This window comes from Rhinoraja longicauda, unplaced genomic scaffold (assembly GCF_053455715.1).
Source record: "Rhinoraja longicauda isolate Sanriku21f unplaced genomic scaffold, sRhiLon1.1 Scf000401, whole genome shotgun sequence".
Taxonomy (NCBI): Eukaryota; Metazoa; Chordata; class Chondrichthyes; order Rajiformes; family Arhynchobatidae; genus Rhinoraja; species Rhinoraja longicauda.
In genome coordinates, this window is record NW_027601618.1 from 3,611 (window position 1) to 27,256 (window position 23,646).

Here is a 23,646-nt window from a genome sequence, read left to right on the forward strand (position 1 = left end):
GCCGAAATTACAAAGCAAAATGGCACACCAGATATCGATCTATTTGCATCCAGGCTGAATCACCAGGTACCAACGTATGTCGCTTGGGAACCAGACCCTGAGGCAGCAGCAGTTGATGCATTCACGCTGTATTGGGGGGAAAAATGTTCTTTTATGCTTTTCCTCCCTTCTGCCTCATCAGTCGGGTATTACGGAAGATTCAATTGGATTCCGTCCCCAGCAGTCCGGAATTATTAATCCACCCAGTGTCAGGCATTAGTCACCCGTGCCATGACAGAGTCAATCTCCTGGCTTGCAGATTCTAAAAAGACCTCTACTGGGCCTGGGACTGTCTGAGGACGCCATCAACATGATGACCGCATCCCACCGGGAGTCCACCAGGAGACAATACCTGACCAATATAAGGAATACTTACCTGGCAGGGGAGATACCTTGATCACTCAGGAGGTTTTCCCAGGACAAGGCTATCCCATTGCACTTCGGGTGTGCTGACGCCTGCGATGTCCCCAAATGCGGGATACTCGACTGCAAAATTTGTGGTAGTGGGGGACTGCGTTCGCTCTCTCCCCTCTTAAAATGGGAACGGTATTGCTCCAAAACAGGAACTACCTACACTACAGCGACACCCACCAGTGTTGTGCAATTCCTGGTTGGATTACATCAGGAAGGACTCAGCTACAGCGCCATAAATACAGCCAGGAGTGCGTTGTCAGCTTATTTGGTTCCAGCAGCAGGACAACTGGCTTTGGGGTCCCATCCACTAGGAATCAAAATCATGAGGGGCTTTTTTAATACTAACTCCTCCAGACCAAGGTACACTCAGATCTGGGATGTCAGCATTGTGCTGACGTACCTTAGGGGATGGCCACCGCCCAGGGCACTCACGCTGGAACAACTTACACTGAAATCAGTCATGCTCATGGCACTAGTGTCAGCTTAAAAGGTACAATCCCTCCACCTCCTGAGGCTCGACAGCATGACAGAGTCATTGGACTGTTTCACATTCCATATTCAGGGACTGGTCAAACAAACTAGACCAGGTACCACGCCTCCAGTCATGGAGTTCTGGGCATATTCATCTGAACCACGGCTGTGTGCCAAGACCACCTCGCCAATTACATAGACACAACATACAACTTAAGAGGGAGAGAAAAAGCCTTATGGATAAGCCACAAGAAGCCTCATGGTCAGGTGACGAGCCAAACCATTTCAAGGTGGCTCAAGCAGGTGCTTAAGTCCGCGGGAGTCAATACGAATGTTTACAAATCTCACTCCACCAGGGCTGCATCTACGTCGGCGGCTAGTCAAATGGACGTGCCAATTGACCATACTCTGGCCAGAGCAGGATGGTCCTCGGAAAGAACTTTCCAAAGGTTTTATAATAAACCGCTGGCGCAACCTGCTACATTTGCAGACAGAATTTTAGAGTCTGCAGATAATATTTAATTTGAGCCCTGGGGAGCTCTCTGTTTTTGTTGTCATTAATAAACCTTTTTTGTTCACAAACAGGTTTCTTGATCGCGATAACATACTTCCTCCCTCTAAGGTCTTCAGACAGTGAGTGAAGCATGAGCTGGTACACGGTTCGGAATCACAGAAGCTTTGAAGTCTTCACGTAGTCACTCACGTGACTCCGAAATAAAATAGTAAGATTAAATGAGAACTTACCAGTTCGAAGTTTGATCTGTATTTTATGAGGAGTTACGATGAGGGACTACGTGCCCTCCGCTCCCACCCTTTTTTATACAGATCAACTGGTAATCAAGTTCTTATTTTTTCTTTACTATATTTATTTCAATCGTTGTGTTTTTTCTGTGAATCCACACCGCTGCTTTGAAGAATGTCGCGCACGCGTGCTGGACGGGGTCTTCACGTAGTCCCTCATCGTAACTCCTCATAAAATACAGATCAAACTTCGAACTGGTAAGTTCTCATTTAATCTTACTATTTTACTGCTCATATTGTTGGACTGTGGGTGACCAAATCTCATCCAAAAGACTTGTTTTTTGGATGACAAATAAAGATATCCTGAATTCCCATGTTTCCCAACCTGGCGACCTCACATTCACCGAACTCCCCGAAGCTGGCTTCCTCCCACCCCATACTTCCCCAAGCGGGATTCCACTCATTCCCCGTACTCCGTGGAACTAACTACTTCCCAAACCTTACTCTCCCAAGCTGGTAACCACCCATCCCTTACTCCCCCAAGCTGGCTTCCTCCCATCACACTTCCCAACCTGGCTGCCCTCCATATCCCTTCCTCACCCTCCGTTAATCCCCCAAGCTGTCTACCACCCGACCATTTCTCACCCAAGCTGTTACCTCCCACTCCCCTTACTCCCCCATGTTGGCTGTCTCCCAATCCCCAATTCGCCTAAGCGGGCTTCGTTCTAGTCACAGTGCTCCCCCAAACTGGCATCCTCCCATCCCTTACCACCGTAAGCTGGCTACCCCCCATCCCTTACTCCCCCAAGCTGGCTACCTCCTATTGCCTTGTTTCCCAACCTGACCACCTCCCATTTCCAGAACTCCCCGAAGCTGGCTTCCTCCCACCCATTGCTTCCCCAAGCCTGATTCCACCCATTGCTTGTAGTCCCCCAAGCTGATTACCTCCCAGCTTGGTGGAGTAAGGTGAATGGGAGGTAGCCAGCCTGGGGGAGTAAGGGATGGGAGGAAGCCAGCTTGCGGGAGTAAGTGGAATGGGCGGTACCAGCTTGGGGGAGAAAGGGTTGGGTGGTAGCCAGCTTGGGGGAGTAAGTGAAATGGGAGGCAGCCATCTTAGGGGGGTAAGGGATGTGAGGATGCCTGCTTGGGACTCAGTGTGGTGGGATGTTGGGGGAGTATTGGGAATGGGAGGATGGCAGCATGGGGGAATAAGGGATGGGAAGTAGCCAGCTAGGGGGATTAAGGGATGGTAAGTAGCCAGCTTGGGGGAGTAAGGGATGGGAGGAAACCAGCATAGGAGAAAAACGGATGGAAGGAAAGATGGGAGGAAGCCAGCTTTGGGAGTACGGGGAATGGGCGTTCCCAGCTTGCGGGAGATAGAGATGGGAGGGAGTCAGCCTGGGGGAGTGAGGGGAATGAATGGGAGATGCCAGTTTGGGGAGAAAGGGATGGGTGGTAGCCAGCTTTGGGTAGTAAGGGGAATGGGAGGCAGCCAGCTTGGGGGAGTACTGGGAATGGAAAGAAGCCAGATTTGGGGGAATTACGGGTTCGGAGGTAGCCAGCTTGGAGGATTATGGGGAATGGGGGGTAACCGTCTTGGAGGAGTTAGGTGATGGGAGAAAGCCATCTTAGGGGAGGGAGTAAGGCACGGCAGGTAGACAGCTAGTGGGAGTAAGAGATCAGAGATTGCCAACGGGATATTGTGGGGAATGGGAGGAAGCCAGCTTGGGGGAGTAAAGGATGGGAAGTAGCTGGCTTGGGGAAGTAACATATGGGAGGAAGCCAGATTGGGAAATTATTGGGAATGGAAGCAAGACAGCTTGAAGGAGTAAGGGACTGGGAGGAAGCCAGCTTTGGGGAAATTAGGTTTTGGATGGAGCCAGTTTGGAGAAGCAAGGGGAATGGTAGAATGCCAACTGAAGGGAGGGTAAGGGATGTGAGGATGCCAGCTTGGTGGAGTAAAGGGAATGGGAGGTAGCCAGCTTGGGGGAGTATGGGTTTGGAGGAAGCCAGCATGTGGGAGTAAGGGGAATGGGAGGTAACAGATTTGGGAGAGTAGGGTTGGGTGGTAGCGAGCTTTGGGAAGTAAGTGGAATGGGAGGCTGCCCTATTGGGGGGGGGGGGGGGGTGTTGGGAATGGGAAGAAGCCAGATTTGGGGGAATCACAAGTAGCCAGCTGCGGGGTTTATGGGGAATTGGATGTAGCCGACTTGGGGAAGTTTGGGGATGGGCGAAAGACTGCTTGGGGGAGTAAGGGATGGCAGGTAGCCAGCTAGTGGGAGTAAGGGATTGGTGGTAGCCAGATTGGGGGAGTAAGGGATGGGAGGTAGTCATCTTCATAGAATTAGGGGAATGGAAGTTAGCCAGGTTGGAAGGATGTGAAGCAAATGTCGACAGTTTTGGGCAGTATGCGGTGGGAGGAAGACAGCTTGGGGGAGTAAAAGATGGAGGTAGCCAGCATGGGTGAGTGACCTATGGGACGTTGCCAGCTTGGGGGAGTTAGGGGAATGGGAGGAACCAGCTTGGGGATGAATGGGTTGGGTGGTAGACATCTTGGGGGAGGAAGGGGATTGTGAGGTAGGCAGTTTATAGCCAGCTTGGGGGAGTAACGGTTGGGAGGTGGTGGGGGGGGGGGGGTAAAGGGTGTGTGGATGCCAGCTTGGGGGAGTAAGGGTGGTGGGAAGTTGGGGTGTATTGGGAATGGGAGGAAGAGAGTTTGTGGGAGTAAGGGATGGGAAGTAGCCAGCTTTGAGATGTAAGCGGAATCGGAGACAGCCAGGTTGGGGAAAAAAGGAATGGGAGGTAGCCAGATTGGGGGACTAAGCGATGGGAGGTATCCAGCTTGGGGGAGTTCGGGGAATGAAATGTAGCCTGTTTCGGAAATAAAGGGAATGGGTGGTAGCCAGCTTGGGGTAGTAGAGGATGGGAGATAGCCAACTTCGGTGGAGTAAGAGGAAGAAGAATGGGAGGTAGCCGGCTTGGGTGTGTATTGGGAAAGGGTGGAAGCCAGCATTGGGTGAATTATGGGTTGGTAAGTAGTCAGCTTGGAGGATTATGGGGAATGGGAAGTAACCGTCTTGGGGGAGTTAGGGGATAGGAGAAAGACAGCTTCGGGGAATAAGGGATGGCAGGTAGCCCAGCTTGGGAGAGTAAAGGATAGGTGGTAGCCAGCTTGGGAGAGTAAGGGATGGGAGGTAGCCTGCTTGGGGGAGTAACAAATGGGAGGTAGCCTGCTTGGGGGAGTAATAAATGGGAGGAAGCAAGTTTGGGGGAGTTCGGGGAATTGGTGGTAGCCATGTTGGGGGGAAAAAGGGAATTGGAGGTATCCAACCTGAGGGAGTTAGGGGATGTGGGTTAGCCAGCTTAGGGGGTAAGGGATAGGTGGTAGCCAGCTAGTGGGAGTAAGGGATGGGAGTTGGACGCTTGCTGGATTAAGGGGAATGGCAGGAATACAGCTTGGGTGAGTATTGGGAATGGGAGGAAGCCAGCTTGGGGGAGTAAGGGGAATGGGACAAAGCCAGCTTGGGGGAGTAAGGGGAATGGGACAAAGCCAGCTTGGGGGAGTAAGGGGAATGGGAGTTAGCCAGCATGAGTAGGTTAGGGGGATGGTGCACGTCCACTTGCCGGAGTAAGTGTTGGGAGGTAGACAGCTTGTGGGAGGAAGGGGAGGTAGCCAGATTGTGGGAGTAATGGGGAATGGGAGCTAACTAGCATGGAGGAGTAATGGTTAGGACTAAGGCAGCTTGGTGCAGTAATGGATAGGAGAAATCCTGCTTGGTAGACTAAGGGGAATGGGATGTGCCAGATGGGGGAGGAAGGGGTATGGAGGGAAGCCAGGTTGCCAAGTGTGATGGGAGGAAGCCAGTTTGGGGGAGTAAGGGATGGGAGGTCACCAGCTTGGTTGAGTAAGGGATGGGAGGTCACCAGCTTGAGGGAGTACGGGGAATGGGTGGAATCCGGCTTGGGGAAGTAAGGGGTGGGAGTTGGGTCAATGTGAGGTCACCAGGTTGGGAAACATGAGAAAGGTAGGTAGCCAACTTGGGAGAGTAAGCGATGGGAGGCAGCCTGCTTGGGGAAGTTCGGGGAATTGGAGGTAGCCATGTTGGGAACTAAAGGGAATGGGAGGTAACCAGCTTGGCGGAGTTACGGGATGTAGGTTGGCCTGCTTAGGGAAGGGATGGGTGGTAACCACCTAGTTGTAGTAAGGGATGGGAGGAAGCCCGCTTGGGGTAGTAACGGTTGGCAGGTAGCCAGCTTGTGGGATTAAGGGGAATGGGAGATAGCATGCACGGGGGAGTAATGGTTAGGACGTAGCCAGCTTGGGGCAGTAGGGGATGGGAGTAAGCCAGCTGGGGAGAGTAAGGGGAATGAATGGGGTGTTGCCAGCCGGGGGGGGGGGGGGGGGGGTATGGAGGGAAGCCAGGTTGCGAAGTGTGATGGGAGAGTATTGCTTGGGAGGTAGTCCGATGGAGGAGTATGGGGAATGGGTGGAATCCGGCTTGCGAAGTAAAGGATGGGAGGAAGCCAGCTTCGGGGAGTACGTGGAATGGGATGTCGCCAGGTTGGGAGACAAGGGAATGGGAGGTTGCCAGCTTGGTGATGCAAGGGATGGGATGTAGCCAGCTTACGGGGGGGAAAGGATATGAGGATGTCAGCTTGGGGGAGTATTGGGACTGGAAGGAAGCCAGCTTAGGCGAATTAGGCTTTGGGAGACAGCCATCTTGGGGGAGTAAGGGGAAAGGGAGGTTCCAGCTTGGGGGAGAAAGGGGTTGGTTGTAGCCAGCTTGGGCGATTAATGGCTGGGAGGTCGGCTAGCTTGGGGGAGGGGGGTAAGGGATGTGAGGATGTCAGCTTGGGGGGAGTAAGTGGGGTGGGAAGTTGTGTGTGTATTGGGAATGGGAGGAAAACAGCTTGGGGGAGTAAGAGATGGGAAGTGGCCAGCTTGGGGGAGTAAGGGATGGGAAGTGGCCAGCTTGGGGGAGTAAGGGATGGGAGGAAGCCAGGTTGGGAAAAAAGGGAATGGGAGGAAGCCAGATTGGGAAAAAAGGGAATGGGAGGTAGCCAGCTTGGGGGAGTAGGGAATTCAACGTAGCCAGGTTGGGGGGTAAGGGATTGGAGGTAGTCATCTTGGGGTATAGTAAAGGGAATGGGTGGTAGCCAGGTTGGAAGGATAAGTGGAGCGAATGTCGCCAGTTTGTGGCCAGCCAGCTTGGGGGAGTAAGTGGAATGGTAGTCAGCCATATTGGGGGAGTATTGGGAGGAAGCCAGATTTGGGGGAATTCCGGGTTGGGAGGTAGGCATCTTGGGGGAGATAGGGGATGGGAGAAAGACAGCTTGGGGGAGTAAGGGATGACAGATAGCCAGCTAGTAGGAGTAAGGGATGGGATATAGCCAACTTGCGATATTGAGGGAAATGGGAAGAAGCCCGCTTGGGGGAGTAAGTGATGGGAGGTCACCAACTTCGGAGAGTAAGTGTTGGGAGGTAATCAGCTTGGGGGACACAGGGAATGGGTGGAATCAGGCTTGGGGAAGTAAGGGCTGGGAGGAAGCCAGCTTCGGGGAGTTCAGGGAATGGGAGGTTGTCAGCTTGGTAAACAAGAGAATGGGAGGTAACCAGCTTAGAGGGGTAAGGGTTATGAGGATGCCAGCTTGGGGGGTAAGTGGTTTGGGGAGTTGGGGGAGTATTGGGAATGGCAGGAATTCCGCTTGGAGAAGATAGGGATGGGAAGTGGCCAGCTTGTGGGAGTAAGGGATGGGAGGAAGCCAGCTTATGGGAGACCGGTGAATGGGGAGGTAGCCTTGCACGAAAAAAGAGAACGGGAGATAGCCAGTTTGGGGGAGTAGGGGATGAGAGGTAGCTGGTTTAGGGGGGGGGTAAGGGATGGTTGGCAGCCAGCTAGCGGGAGTAAGGGATTGGACGCAGCCAGATTGGGGGAGGAAGGAGTGGGAGGTAGTCAGCTTGGGGAAGTTAGGGGAATGGGAGTTAGCCATGTTGGAAGGATGTGGAGCGAAAGTCGTCAGTTTGGGGCAGTATGCGGTGGGAGGAAGCCAGCTTGAGTGGGGGAATAATGGATGGGAGGTTACCAGCTTAGAGGGGTAAGGGATCTGAGGATGTCAGCTTGGGGGAGGGAGTAAGTGGGTTGGGAAGTTGGGGGAGTATTAGGAATGGGAAGAAGACCGCTTAAAGGAATTAGGGATGGGAAGTGGCCGGCTTGGGGGAGTAAGGGATGGGAGGAAGCCAGCTGGTGGGAGTCCGGTGAATGGGAGGTAGCCAAGTTGGAAAAAAGGGAATGGGAGGTAGTCATCTTTGTGGAGAGGTAGCCAGCTTAGGGAGGGGGGGGGGGTAAAAGATGGGTGATAACCAGCTAGCAGGAATAGGGATTGGACATAGCCAGATTGGGGCATAGGGCAAGTTCGGGGAATGGGAGTTAGCCAGATTAGAAGGATGTGAAGCGAAAGTCGACAGTTTGGGGCAGTATGCGATGGGAGGAAGCTAGCTTGGGGGAGTAAGGGATGGCAGGTAGCCCGCTAGTGGGAGTAAGGGATGAGATTATAGACAGCTTGGGATATTGCAATGAAAGGGAGGAGGCAAGCTTTGGGGAGTAAGGGGTGGAGGTAGCCAGCTTGGGGGAGTGACGTATGGGAGGTTGCCAGCTTGTGGGAGTTTGGATCATGGGAGCTACCGGCTTGGGGATGAATGGGTTGGGTGGTAGACAGCTTGGGGGAATAAGGGGAATGTGAGGTAGCCGTCTTGGGGGAGTAACAGATGGGAGGTAGCCAGCTTAAGGGGGTTAAGGGGTGTGAGGATGCCAGCTAGGGGGAGTAAGGGTGGTGGGAAGCTGGGGGTGTATTTGGAATGGGAGGACGACAGCTTGGGGGAGTAAGGGATGGGAAGCAGCCAGCTTCGGGGTGTAAACGGAATGGGAGGCAGCCAGTTTGGGATAAAAAGGAATTGGAGGAAGCCAGATTCGGCAAGTAAGGGATAGGAGTTATCCAGCTTGGGGGAGTTCAGGGAATGGAATGTAGCCAGGTTGGGAAATAAAGGGAATGGGAGGTAGCCAGCTTGGGGAAGTAACAGATGGGAGGCAGCCAGCTTACTGGGGTAAGGGATGTGAGGATGTCAGCTTGGGGAAGTATTGGGACTGGAAGGAAGCCAGGTTAGGGGAATTAGGGATTGGAACGCAGCCAGCTTGGAGTAAGGGGAATGGGAGGTACCAGCTTGCGGGTGAAAAGGTTGGGTGGAGTAAGAGGAAGAAGAATGGGAGGCAGCCAGGTTGGGGGTGTATTAGGAATGGGACGAAGCTAGCTTTGGGAGAATTACGGGTTGAGAGGTAGCCAGCTTGGAGGATTATGAGGAATGGGAGATAACCATCTGGGGGAGTTCGTGGATGGGAGAAAGCCAGCTTTGGGGAGTAAGGGACGGCAGGTAGCCAGCTTGGGAGAGTAAGGGATGGGAGGTAGTCCGCTTTGGGGAGTAAGCGGTTGGAGGTAGCCCAGCTTGGGGGAGTAACAAATGGGAGGAAGCCAGCTTGGGGGAGTTCGGAGAATTGGAGGTAGCCATGTTGGGGAAAAAATGAAATGGGAGGTAGCCATCCTGGGGGAGTTAGGGGATGTGGGTTAGCCAGCTTAGGGGGGTAAGGGATGGGTCATGGCCGGCTAGTGTGTGTAAGGGATGGGAACTGGACAGCTTGCTGGATTAAGGGGAATGTTAGGAATCCAGCTTGGGAGAGTATTGGGAATGGGAGGAAGCCAGATTCGGGGAGTAAGTGGAATGGGAGTGAGCCCGCATAATGGCGTTAGGGGATGGGAAGAATCCCGCTTGGGGTAGTAAGGGTTAGAAACATAGAAACATAGAAAATAGGTGCAGGAGTAGGCCATTCGGCCCTTCGAGCCTGCACCGCCATTCAATATGATCATGGCTGATCATCCAACTCAATATCCCGTACCTGCCTTCTCTCCATACCCCCTGATCTCTTTAGCCACAAGGGCCACATCTAACCCCCTCTTAAATATAGCCAATGAACTGGCCTCAACTACCTTCTGTGGCAGAGAATTCCACAGATTCACCACTCTGTGTGTGAAAAAAAACTTTCCCATCTCGGTCCTAAAAGACTTCCCCCTTATACTTAAACTGTGACCTCTTGTTCTGGACTTCCCCAACATGGGGAACAATCTTCCTGCATCTAGCCTGTCCAACCCCTTAAGAATTTTGTAAGTTTCTATAAGATCCCCCCTCAATCTTCTAAATTCCAGCGAGTACAAGCCAAGTCTATCCAGTCTTTCTTCATATGAAAGTCCTGCCATCCCAGGAATCAATCTGGTGAACCTCTGTACTCCCTCTATGGCAAGAATGTCTTTCCTCAGATTAGGAGACCAAAACTGTACACAATACTCCAGGTGTGGTCTCACCAATGCCCTTGGTAGGTAGCCAGCTTGTGGGAGTAACGAGAATGGGAGATAGCCAGCTTGTGGGAGTAACGAGAATGGGAGATAGCCAGCTTGTGGGAGTATGGAGAATGGGAGATAGCCAGCTTGTGGGAGTATGGAGAATGGGAGATAGGCAGCTTGTGGGAGTATGGAGAATGGGAGGTAGCATGCATGGGGGAGTATGGGGAATGGGAGATAGCCAGCTTGTGGGAGTATGGAGAATGGGAGGTAGCCAGCTTGTGGGAGTATGGAGAATGGGAGGTAGCCAGCTTGTGGGAGTATGGGGAATGGGAGATAGGCAGCTTGTGGGAGTATGGAGAATGGGAGGTAGCATGCATGGGGGAGTATGGAGAATGGGAGGTAGCATGCATGGGGGAGTATGGGGAATGGGGAGGTAGCCAGCTTGTGGGAGTATGGAGAATGGGAGGTAGCATGCATGGGGGAGTAATGGTTAGGACTTATCCAGCTTGGGAGAGCTTGGGATGGGAGGAAGCCAGCTGGGGAGAGTAAGGGGAATGGGATGTTGGGGGTGTATTGGGAATGAGAAGAAGACAGCTTGGGGGAGGGAGTAAGGGATGGGAAACAGCCAGCTTCGGGGTGTAAGCGGAATGGGAGGCAGCCAGGTTGGGAAAAAAAAGGAATGGGAGTTAGCCAGATTGGGCGAGTAAGGGATGGGAGGTAGCCAGCTAGGGGGAACTGTAACTGTAACATTCTCTCTCCAGAACGGAGACGTGACCTTTGTTCTGTGCCGTGTCTCCGTTCCCGTTGCGGCCTACCACCGGCCATGCACCTGGGACCACCTGGGTCTCTGGTTCGCAGAGCCCACGGCCCGGACTCACCACCTGCGGCGCTGGCTGCCTGCGGATGCTGCGGGAGCGGCTGCGACTCGTCTCCGGAGGCTCCGGCGCGGGCCGCGTGGACGTCGGTAGCCCGCAGGCCCCTGGGTGGGGGCCGACATCGGGAGCTCCGGCAGCGGCAGAGGCAACGTGTTCGCCCGCCCCGAATCGCGGGGCTTGGGTCGGCCCCCCGCGGACCTTTCACCGTCCGGCGGGGGCTTCAATATCGGGAGCCCCGACCGCCCCGACGTGGCAACTCCAACAGCCTGACCTCGGGAGAAGACGGCAGGGAAGAGAAAAGACATTCTGGCCTTCCATCACAGTGAGGAGGGACTGGAGGAGACTCACTGTGATGGATGTTTCTTTTTGTTTGGTGTTAGTTGTGATTGTATGTGTTATTGCATTTTTATTGATTAATCTTATTGGTCTTATTGTTCAACTGCGGGTAATGTTTCATTTTACTACACATTTATGTGTATGTAACAAATAAACCACTATTGACTATTGACTATTGAGTTGGGGGAATGGAATGTAGCCAGGGTGGGTAAAAAGGGAATGGGAGGTAGCCAGTTTATGGGGGTAAGGGATGTCAGGATGTCAGCTTTGGGGACTATTGGGACTGGATGGAAGCCATCTTAGGGGAATTAGGGATTGGGACGCTGCCAGCTTGGAGTAAGGGAAATGTGAGGTACCATCTTGGGTGAGAAAGACTTGGGTGGTAGCCAGCTTGGGGACATAGCGGATGGGAGATTAATGTTGAGCTGTACTGTGGGAGGGGCAGTACTGATGGAGCGCCGTACTGTGGGAGGGGCAGTACTAAGGGAGCGCCGTACTGTGGGAGGGGCAGTACTAAGGGAGCGCCGTACTGTGGGAGGGGCAGTACTAAGGGAGCACCACACTGTGGGAGGGGCAGTACTAAGGGAGCGCCCCACTGTGGGAGGGGCAGTACTAAGGGAGCGCCACACTGTGGGAGGGGCAGTACTAAGGGAGTGCCACACTGTGGGAGGGGCAGTACTAGGAGCGCCACACTGTGGGAGGGGCAGTACTAAGGGAGCGCCGTACTGTGGGAGGGGCAGTCCTAGGAGCACCACACTGGGAGGGGCAGTACTAAGGGAGCACCACACTGTGGGAGGGGCAGTACTAAGGGAGCGCCACACTGTGGGAGGGGCAGTACTAGGAGCGCCACACTGTGGGAGGGGCAGTACTAAGGGAGCGCCGTACTGTGGGAGGGGCAGTACTAAGGGAGCACCACACTGTGGGAGGGGCAGTACTAAGGGAGCGCCACACTGTGGGAGGGGCAGTACTAAGGGAGCACCACACTGTGGGAGGGGCAGTACTAGGAGCACCACACTGTGGGAGGGGCAGTACTAAGGGAGCGCCACACTGTGGGAGGGGCAGTACTAAGGGAGCGCCACACTGTGGGAGGGGCAGTACTAAGGGAGCGCCACACTGTGGGAGGGGCAGTACTAGGAGCACCACACTGTGGGAGGGGCAGTACTAGGAGCGCCACACTGTGGGAGGGGCAGTACTAGGAGCACCACACTGTGGGAGGGGCAGTACTAAGGGAGCAGTGTGGGCGACACATATCCTTCTGAACCGTTCTTATCCATGTACCTGCCCAAATGTTCTTTGCCAATGTGGTTATAGTCCCGACCTGAACTAACCACTCGGACAGTCCGCCCAATATACCGACCACCCTCTGTGTACAAACATTGTCCGTACGGTTCGTAATCATTTGTCTTTTTGCACAATTACCAACTGCTCCCTTGTTCTTGATACCATTACTCAAAAAAATACACAAAAAAATACTCTGCCCATCTAACTTATCTATTTCTCTCCTGATTTTGTACACCAGCTGTCATCCTCCTGCGCTCTATGCAATACAACCCGCGCCGTCGAAAACGTTCCCTTTAAGTCCTACCTCTTGGCATGATATTAAAAAGAGATAGGTATTGATCAGGTGAGGGGAGGGGGGATAAAGTTGATGGAGGGGGGAAGGAGTGTGTGACTGGGGTTCTTTAAAACAACCTTAACTCAATTTCAGTTAATGTAGGGGGGGTTTTGGGGAGCTTTTAAGTGGGGGTTATCTTTAACAGCTCAGCAGCAAATAAAATCTTTATACAAAAACTCTTGTTTGTTTGTTCCGGGACTACAGCCAAAACGGTACACGTTAGCACGACAATTTTAAGCCCACCTTACCATCGTCCGGTGGTCTTATTGGAAGACGTTTCATCGAAATAGGTGTTATATTTTTTTAAGTTATTCACATTTTAAAGTTTAAATCTGTCTCCTTGGGAGGAGGGGGGAGGGAGGAAAGGAGAGGGGGGGAGAGAGGAGAGGGGGGAGAGAGGAGAGGGGGCGAGGGAGGAGAGGGGGAGAGGGGGGAGGGAGGAAAGGAGAGGGGGGGAGAGAGGAGAGGGGGAAGAGAGGAGAGGGGGAGAGAGGAGAGGGGGGAGAGAGGAGAGGGGGAGGGAGGAGAGGGGTGTGAGGGAGGAGTGGGGGTCAAGGAGAGGAGGGGGAGAGCAGGGGGGGAGAGAAGAGAGGAGAGGGGGGAGAAGAGGGGGGAGAGGAGAGGGGGAGAGGAGAGAGGGTGGGAGAGAGAGGGGGAGAGGAGAGGGGAGAGGAGAGAGGGCGGGAGAGAGAGGGGGGAGAGGAGAGGAGAGGGGGAGAGGAGAGGGGGAGAGGAGAGAGGGTGGGAGAGAGAGGGAGAGAGGGTGGGAGAGAGAGGGGGGAGAGGAGAGGGGGAGGGGAGAGGGGAGAGGAGAGGGGGAGAGGAGAGAGGGTGGGAGAGAGAGGGGGGAGAGGAGAGGGGGAGAGGAGAGGGGAGAGGAGAGAGGGCGGGAGAGAGAGGGGGAGAGGAGAGGGGAGAGGAGAGGGTGGGAGAGGAGGGGGGAGTAGAGGGGGGCAGAGGAGAGGGGGGAAAGGAGAGGGGGGAGAGGAGAGGTGGGGGGAAAGGAGGGGGGGGGAAGAGGTGATCGGGCGCTGCGCGAATGCGGGAGGAGTTTGGGCCCAGCTGGTCCGCTTGGTCTAATCAGTCTGATAGGTGGGCCTTAAAATGTTGTGCTATCTAGTACAGTTTTGGCTGAAGTTCAGTCACAAATAAACAAACAAACAAGAGTTTTTGTATATAGATAGATGGCTGTATGGTAACTCAAATTTCACTGTACATGTGACAATAAATTGGATCTTGAATCTTGAATCCTGAATCTAGTACCTGCCTCAACTCCGGCAGCTCGTTCCATACACCCACCACCCTCTCTGTGAAAACGTTACTGCTCAGTTTCCTATTAAATCTTTTCCCCTCTCCTTAAACTTATGTTCTCTGGTTTGTGATTCCCCTACTCTGGGCAAGAGACTTTGTGCGACTACCCTATCGTTTCTTCTCATGATTTTGTACACGTCTATATGATCACCCCTCATCCTCCTGCGCTGCAAGTAATAGAGTCCCAGCCTGCTCAACTTCTCCCTGTAGCTCAGGCCCTCGAGTCCTGGCAAAATCCTCATAAATCTTCTGTGCACCCTTTCCATCTTGACATCTTTCCTATGTCATGGTGCCCAGAACTGGACACAACCCTCTCAATGCTGCCTCACCAACGTCTGATACAACTAAATCATGACCTTCCAACTTTTATACTCAATACTCTGAATGATGAAAGCCAATGTGCCAAAAAGCCGTTTTGACCGCCCGATCTGCCTGTGATGTCACTTTCAACAAACTATGTATCTGCACTCCTAGATTGTCTGCTTTCCAACACTCCCCAGAGCCTTAACATTCACTGTGTAGGTCTTGCCCATGTTTGACTTTCCAAAATGCAACACCTCACATTTCTCAGTGTTAAATTCCATCAAGTATTTCTCAGCCCACATGGCCAACTGATCAAGATCCTGCTGCAATTTGAGTTGTGATGGTGGGTGGGTTTATTGGCTGTTTTGAATTGCCCTCAGGGTGTGCGTGTGCTGGGGGGGTGTTGGTGTGAATGTGGGGAGAGTGAAGTGGGTGAATGTGGGATCAGTGTAGATGGGTGTGTGGGTGGTCACTGCACGGCTGGAGGCACTGCCACTGTGCTGTATGACTGAGAGCATCTCTCCCTCCCACCACCAACATCACAGAATCCAGTCCATTCCCCACTCCGTATCAGTCAGCTACTGCCTTGCTGTGGTTCTCAGCTCTCCCTCAGTGGCAGGCACACCATGGAATCAGAGCCTCCACCTTACCATCCACGGTAATGATACAGCCCTGCAATCTCTTGAACCCCGCTCGACCACCCTCTGATACAGAGGTATCCACTTGGCATGCAGTCTGCTGCTCTTCCTTGGGTGCTTGCTGTTGGGATCAGCCAGCCACTGAGCCGCTATCATGGCTTTGCCCACGTTGATGGAGTCTCCACCCTTCATCCCCTCATTTATCGAATATTGTGCCGAACCTGATGCCAAATTAAACCAATCCCCCCTGCATGCACATAATCCATATCCCTCCATCCCCTGCATATCCATGAGCCTGTCTAAAGCCTTTTAAATCCCACTATCATATCTGCCTCTACCATCACTCCCAACAGCACATTCCAGGCACTCCCCACTTTATGTTGTAAAAACTAAATTTTCCCCTTATATTCAACCTCCCAAAATGCAATTCCGCATATTTGCCCGGGTAAACACTGCCTGCCATTTCTCCGCTCACATCTGTAACTAAGTTATATATACATTTGAGTCTTTTTTTCACTGTCCCTGAGCACCAATTTGTGCATCATCTGCACATTTACTGGCCAACTAATTTTCATCGCTATCATTAATATATATACTGTTAAAATAGGTGCCAGCACTAACCCCTGTGGAACTCCACTGGTTATGGGCCTCCAGTCAGAACAACATCCTTTTGCCACAGCCCTGTGTCTTCCCTGGGTGAGCCAGTCTGAATCAAACTATCACTGGTCATCTATTCTATATATTGTACGTGTTTATAGTATGATGTTCATAATGCATAGGAGCAGAATGAGGCTATTCAGCCCAACGAGTCTACTCTGCCATTCTCCAGCCATAGACCCTGGCTGATCTATCTTTTCCTCTCAACCCCATTCTCCTGCCTTCTCCCCATAACCTTTGTCGGAGCCATGTGTATTTGCTAGCTGTCTTAGCATATTATATTCTTTTGTATCCTATTTTTGGGGGTTGTCGTCAGATGAATACTAGGCTTACATACATGGGCATATGTGCATATATGGACTGGGAGGAGCCAGGGGAGGGGCCAGAATTATAATTGGGAAGACAGCGATGTTATGCGATAGACACGAGAGGAGCTGTGGTGGGATACAATTCTTACCAAGTCAATGACTAGAGATATACTAATATGTTTGTATAACTACTTCAATAAACGACTAATTAAACTGAAACGTCATGAAGATTTATGTCGTTGTTTGCGTCAAGAATGTTCACTCCACTCCTTTCGTAAAAGTGGTAAGCTTAAGGACTTTATTGGGAAGGACTAAGTTGCTGCTACAACCTTTGACGCCCGGACTAATCAAGAATCTTGATTATGTTGAAGGAGCCGAGAGAGGGAAGAAGGTCCAGAAGAGGCTCATGAGAGTTATCCGGGGGGTGATTGGGTTAACCCGTGATGTGTGTTTGAAAGCTGTTTGTCAGAGGGTGGTGAACCTGTGGAATTCTTTGCTGGCTGTGGAGGCTAAGTTATTGGGTATTAGAGAAGAGAGTCTAAAACTAAAGGGCATACGTTGACGCAGAGAGGGAAAAGATTTAAAAGGGATACAAGAGGCAACTGCTTCCCCATACAGAGGGCTGTGTACATATGGAGCTGTCAGATGCGATGGTAGAAGCAGCTACAATTATGACATTTGAAAGCCACTGACAGCTACATAGAAGGGGGTGTTTGAAGGGATAGACACAGAGTGCTGGAGTAACTCAGCATCTGCAGTTCCTTGATAGACACAAAAAGTTGGAGTAACTCAGCGGGACAGGCAGCATCTTTGGAGAGAAGGAATGGGTGACGTTTCAGGTCGAGTCCCTTCTTCAGACTGGTTAGGGATAATGGAAACGAGAGATATAGATAGCGATGTGGAGAGATACAGAAGAATGAATGAATGATTGAATGAAACAATGAATGCAAAAAAGATATGCAGTTCCTTGTTTCTATCAAGGGTTGAGGGGATATGGGCCTGGTACAGGCAAGCTGTGGCTGGATAGTATGCAAAATAAAATATTTCATTGCATCTCGGTACACGTGACAGCAATAACAGAACTAAACTAAACCAATTGTCTCGATCAGGCTGCCATGAGGAACTTTATCAGGATGCATCTCTGCTTGGCTTGGGAACAACTCCATCCAAGACCACGAATTGTGGACGCAACCCAGACCATCACACAAACCAACCTCCCTTGTATTGACTCTATTTATATCTCATGCTGCCTCGGCAAGGCCAGCAGCATAATCAAGGACATCACACCTTAGCCACTACCTCTTCTTTCCTCAGGCAAAAGGTATTAAATGTGAAAACGCACACCTGCAGATTCAGGGACAGTTTCTTCACAGCTGTTATCTGGAAAGTGAACTATCCTATCACAGCCAGAGAGCAGTTCTGAACTACTCTCTATCTGTTATGGTAACCCCCAGATTTTACTGACACTAATGTCCATGAAGCCGGAATTAAGAACAGAGTTAGGCCATTTGGCCCATCGAGTCGACTCTGCCATTTATTCATGACCGATCTATCTTTCCCTCACAACCCATTCTTCAGCCTTCTCTCTGTAACCTTTGACCCCCTTACTGACCAGGTCAGCAGCAACATTCACTGACACTCTTGTCCATGAATCCGGAATTACGAGCAGAGTTAGGCCATTTGGCCCATCGAGTCTACTGTGCCATTCAATCATGACCGAACTATCTTTCCCTCTCAACCCATTCTCCTGCCTTCTCTCTGCACCCTTTGACCCCCTTACTAATCAAGAACCTGTCAACCTCTGCTTTGAAAATACCCAATGACGGCCTGCACAGCCGTCTATGGTGATGAATTCCACAGATTCACCACCGTCTGGCGAAAGATATTTCACCTCATCTCCATTCTTATGGTCCGTCCTTTCATTCTGAGGCTGTGCCCTCTGGTCCCAGACTCTGCCACTAGTGGAAACATTCTCTCCACATGCACTCTATGTAAGCCATGTCTACTGGTCACTGCAAACCTCCCATGGCCTCTGCATTGTCCTCCACTACCTCCCCCCCCCCCCCCCCTCACCCCAACCACACACACTGAACTACAAACAATTAACCCCTTCAAAACCTTTACACATTTCTGGATTTCTTTATGAGGAAAGCCCTTTCAGTCCTTCCAGTCTGTGCAATCGTATTGGCCCACAAAGTTTACCTGTGGCCCAGGATGGGCTACCAGAGTGACCGATCACCCCGTGGGGCAGGGGATGTGGGAGGAGTGCCAGGGGAACCCACGGACACAGGAAGAGCATATAAACTGCACACGGATTAGAGCTGGCAGACAGCAGCACTTACTGCTGCTCCACTGTACCCTCTACTTGGTTTTCTTTCTTCCAGCCTGTTTCATCTGCTTTGCAGACTCATTTACTGAAGGCACCCGACGGTCCTGAATCATTGTGGGTTTCCCTTCACCCTGCCAATCCAGCTCTGAGCCTGACCATTCAGTTTGGCTGCCCTGCCCCAGGAATCCAAGTCCTTCCTCTTGTATCAGTTGTGGGTCACACATTCACCTGCACCCCCTCCTGTCTCCATCCATGGCACCAGGAGAGGTCCAGACATACATAACCAATACAAGACAAGTTTTGAAATGATTTTTTATTGCTTAAAAGCCACAAAGCAAAGCATAGCTCGCATTTGCTGAACCCCTGGAGTTTCAATCTGTCTATAACACCACTTCTTTGCCTGTTTGTGTGGTGTCCTTCCTTTGCTTGTACATATGTTTCCTCTAGGTCTCTCCCCATAATAATTTTGAGAACATTGAAAGGTGCATGTCCATGTAGTGACGATGTGTGATGTGAGCACAGGTCACAGCTGAGTCTCCAATAAAGAATATTACCTTCAGGTGATAACTGCAGTGAGAATTTAGCAGCTCGACAGGACTAACACATGAACACCTCCAACTTTCTCTCTTTCCCTCTTTCAACCTGCCTCTTTTTCCTGTTTATCCATCCACCAGAGTGTCTCTGGCAGTCTCTGTTCTTCCATCCCTTTCCATCCCCTGTCCCGCTGAGCATTTGCAGAATCGTAGCGTGCTGTGCAGTTGATTGGCTGTGAGCTCTGTACGGTTACTTGAGATACAATAGTGCTTCAGTAATAATCTGCGGGCAAAAGAAAGTGGTGAAAACCTTTCTGGGAAAGGAGCTGGAGTGAGGGTGACCAACAGTCGGTGAAGGGTCACCCCTCACTCACTCACTGTGCAAACCCCCCATTAACTCAGACTATCACCCCAACCCACTGGCAGGCCCTTGTCCTTGTCAACCCAAACCCTACTACCTCTCCCCCCCCCCCCTCCCCCCCATTCACTGATGACCACCGCCCCATCCACCCATTCATCCTCTGGGGCTCTGTCACTCCAGGTCTGTCCCTGCCCAAGAATAGATGGGAAAACCATGCTGCTAGGGGAAGTGAGCAGGTTAGGCAGCATCTGTGGAGGGAAGGCACAGTGGACAGGACTAAATAATCTAGAAATAATTTACCAGAATTTTTCATGGCTTGATGGCCTGAGTTAGAGAGAGTGATGTGTTTTGGGTGTTTAAAATCATGAGGAGAGTGAATAGAGTCTTTTATCCAGGATAGACAATCAAAAGTCAGAGGTCCTAGATTTAAGGAGAAAGGGGCAAGATGTAATAGGAACCTGAAGACCACTTTTTTCAATCAGAAGATGTTGGGTCATGGAATTAGGTGCCAGTGGAGATCATTCTTTCAGGAACTATAACAGCATTTAAAAGACTCTTGAACAGGCACATGGATATGAAAGACATTGAGGGATATGGGCCAAACACAGGCAAATGGAACTTGCTTATCTGAGGCATTTTGGTCGGTGTGGACAGGTTAGGCCGAAGCAGCTGTATCCATGCTGTAAGAGATAGATTGTAGGAAATGTTTCCCAATGGTACATGTGTCTAGGGACAGAGGGTGTTGGTCTAAGGAGGATCCGAGGAAGACCTTTATCCATTCAGAGGGTGATTGGAATCTGGAATGATCTCCTTGAAGGGATGGTGGAGGCAGAAATTTTCAGTGTTGAAGAAACATTTGCATGAGCTCCTGAATTACCAAGACTGAGTAGGGTGCGGACCAAGTGGTTGGAGTTGGATACCTGATGGTCAGCATGGACACAATGGACTGAGGGTTCTGTGTTGCATGATGTGGCCATAACCCTTGCATTTCTCTTTGCCACTCTTTCTTCTCTTCTCTATTTCCCTCTCCTTCCTCCCGGTCTACCTATCTGCCTCCCTCACACTCTCCCCCCAAACTATCTCTCCCCTGTACCCCTCTCACCTCACTCTGCCTTCCAGTTCTCTGTTTCACTTCTCTCACTCACTTCCTGTTCCACCCATTGTCCTGTCACCAACATCACTTCTCCCCACTAGCGCTTAGTTGCAGACACCTTCTCTGGATCGAGTGTTCGCTTTTATACTCAGGACTTGATACTCACTTTGTTTCCATTTACGTTTCCCCAGATTATTTGCTGTGAACAGAGAGCGGAAAGATAAGGTTACCAGGTACGGACGGATCTAAGTTAGGACATCAGGAGCAGAAATAAGGAGAGATTATCAACTACTGAACCGTGGAGAGGGAGAGCCAGGCACAGGGTGGGAACAAGTCCCACATCCCCTCCCCCTCTGGAATTCCAGATTGGATTTGAGAATCGGTGAATGACAGGAGTCCACTCAGCCCATCAGGCTTGTTCCAGCTTGATGGTGGAGCTCCTTGCTGAGTCTCACTCCCCATTCCTCCCCACAGTCCAGACTTTCTCCAGTTCCCTTTACCCAATGCTGTGAATCTACTGAGCTCCATTCAGGCAGCACATCCCAGATCACTGGAGTTCCTCGCCTGAAACATCTCTGCTGTTGTCAATCCCCTTCCCCCCCCCCCCCCCCCCCCTGTTTCTTCTGCTCTCCCTCTCTCCTGCCATCCTCCATCTATTCAATCTCTGAGAGGGCTTTCAGGGGTTTGATGAAGTCCTACCCTCAAGGCTGTGTGAAACTGGGCCAGAGGGGGTTAAAGATTGGGTAGCAGCATGGACCGGCAGCTGAGAGTGGGGGATAATTGTATTTCAGACTGTAGGCAATGGAAACATCAAATTCATATCAAATCCAGTAAAAATTTGTGTTTCAATGAGATCACCTCTCATTCTTGGAACTAGAGTTTAGACCAAGTTTGTTCGTTCTCTCTACAGAGGAGCAGCCAGACCCCATCCCAACCCACCATTCAACCTGGTAAAGCAATGCGGCTCACCCTCCATTGAGGGTAATCTTTCCTCAGGCAGGTACAGCAGATCTGTACATATTCCAGATCCTGTCTCACCAGTGCCCCATATAATTGGAGCAATCCTCTTAAAATAAAGCTCAACACACAACAAATAGCTCACTACCCTACATGTGAACTTTCAGTGGTTGGTGTGCAAGAACCCCATACTTGGACCTCTCCCAACACCAACACCGTTCAATTTCCCACCATTTAAAATTCTCCACCTTTCTCCACATTATTTTCCATCCGCCATGTTCTGCCCGATGTCTCTGCATAATCCTGGCTTGGTATCGTCAGCTACCTTGGATACATCATGTAGTGAGCTGGTGCAGGATCCTGACCCCAAACAGGCACCATCCCTCTGCCTCCACTGATGCTGAGTTCCTCCAGCAGTTTGTGTTTTGCTTGGACATATCCAACCTGATCTTCTAATACAATTCAGGGATATCAATTGTGAGCAGCTGGGCCCAGCATTAATCCAGCATCATTCCTGGTCACAGCCACCCAGTCCAAAAAATGACCCATTTTATCCCACTCCATCTTCTCTCAGTTGACCAAGTCCTGGCTCGTATATTATCCTCATGGCCGAGCATGTAAATTTTGTTTAATAACCTCCTATACTCCACTTTATTAAAGGCCTCTGAGTCCAAATACATATCAACTGGGTCCTCTTTTTCATTCCTGCCTGTTGCAACTTCGAAAGACATTAAGGTTTCAGGTTGGGACACTTCTTTGGACTGATTTTGGGGGTGGGTGGGGTGGGAAGGAAGTTGGATGAGAGGAGGGGCAGGACAAAGCCTATGAGTCACGGGTGGACACAGACAAAGGTTTTTTGATCAGCGAATGGTTGAACAAAGTCCAGAGGGTGAGTTGAAAATTGTGAAGCTAGAGGAAGGAATGTAGTTGGAAGGAAATGGGTGAGAGAGAAATGGTTATGCGTCCAGGTGTAGCACAGGGAAGAGAGATGGACTGGGGGGAAGGAAGGGGGGAAGAAGGTGGGGGAGTTTGGTAAGTTACCCAAATTGGAGAATTAAATGTCCATATTATTAGGTTGTAAGCGACCCGTGGAATTTGAGGCACTGTTCCTCTAGTTTGTGTCTGGCCTCACTCTGGCAATGGAGGAAGCACAGGACAGAAAAGTCAGTGTTGGAATGGGAAGGGGGTTTAATGTGGTTAGTAACTGGGAAATCCAGTCATCTTTGGTGGGTCGAGCTCAAGTGTCCGGCAAAACAGTCGCTGAATCTATGCTTTGTGTCACCGATAGAATGAAGGCCACATCCGGAACACCTGGAACATCTGGAAGGTTAGATCGCATGTGATCTAAGGAGAGATAGCTGGATGGATAGAAAATTGGCTTCATGAAAGGAAGCAGAGGCTGATGGTGGAAGGTTTCTTTTCACAGACTCGAGGCCTGTGACTGGTGGTGTACCTCAGGGTTTGGTGGTGGGCCCATTGCTGTTTGTCATCTATATCATTGATTTGGATGGGAATGTACATGATTAGCAAGTTTGCAGATAACACGAAAGTGGGTGGTATTTTAGATAGTTAAGATGGAGCTTAACTACAGCGCCTTCGAGAGCGAGTTGGCAAGCTCGCACCTGTGCCGACGTCCCGCCATGGTACATTCCGCCTGTTCATGCCATCGGCCCTCCGGGACTGCACCCATGTGTTCCTGCGCCGTGACACCCACCGGACGCCACTCCAGAGGCCTTATGAGGGCCCGTACCGGGTGCTGGAGCACGGACAGACAACCTTTGTCTTGGACATGGGGGGCCGGACGGAGGCCATGTCAATTGACCACTTGAAGCCGGCCCACTTGGACATCGACCAACCGGTGCGGGTTGCCCAGCCTCGGTCACGAGGTTGCCCCTCTTTGCAGGTCCCACCACCTGTCCCTCCAACTGTGCCTCCGCCGGCCCCTCTGTTGGCCGATTTTCGTACGCAGTCCGGTCGGGTAGTGCGACCACCAGTGCGTTTCGTGCCTCCGGTTCTGGGGGGCGGTGTCCTGTGGCGGCTCCCAAGGGTCGGGCCATACCACTACCGACCCCTCGGCACGGGAATGGACCGGTTCAGGGAGGCGGCCCTTTGCTACGGTTATAAAGGACAAGGTTTTGGGCACGATTTCACTCTGACAGACTTGACCGGTCTAGCAAACGTAATAAAATCAAACCTCCCGAAATACCCGGCTCCTTGCCTTTATTTCGGGCCTTTCTCGATACGTTGCCACAGTTGTCAAAAATTGCAGCAGGATCT

At 51.4% G+C, this 23,646-nt stretch overlaps 1 protein-coding gene and 1 non-coding gene across 2 annotated transcripts in view; one reads left to right on the forward strand and one right to left on the reverse strand.

The window, feature by feature from the left end:
* The first annotated feature begins 407 nt into the window (after positions 1-407).
* Positions 408-571, forward strand: LOC144590932 (U1 spliceosomal RNA). Its single transcript, XR_013546631.1, has one exon. It is a non-coding gene; the product is annotated as a U1 spliceosomal RNA (small nuclear RNA).
* An 18,208-nt stretch (positions 572-18,779) lies between these two features.
* The window catches only part of LOC144590930 (ribonuclease T2-A-like), a 32,774-nt gene continuing 27,907 nt past the window's right edge, over positions 18,780-23,646 (reverse strand). Inside the window, exons 9-10 of the mRNA XM_078395278.1 lie at positions 20,579-20,611; positions 18,780-19,241 (exon numbers count right to left, since the gene is read on the reverse strand). Of these exons, the coding sequence (XP_078251404.1) occupies positions 19,209-19,241; positions 20,579-20,611 (66 nt within the window). The 3' untranslated portion in view covers positions 18,780-19,208. The remainder of the gene's footprint in view (positions 19,242-20,578; positions 20,612-23,646) is intronic.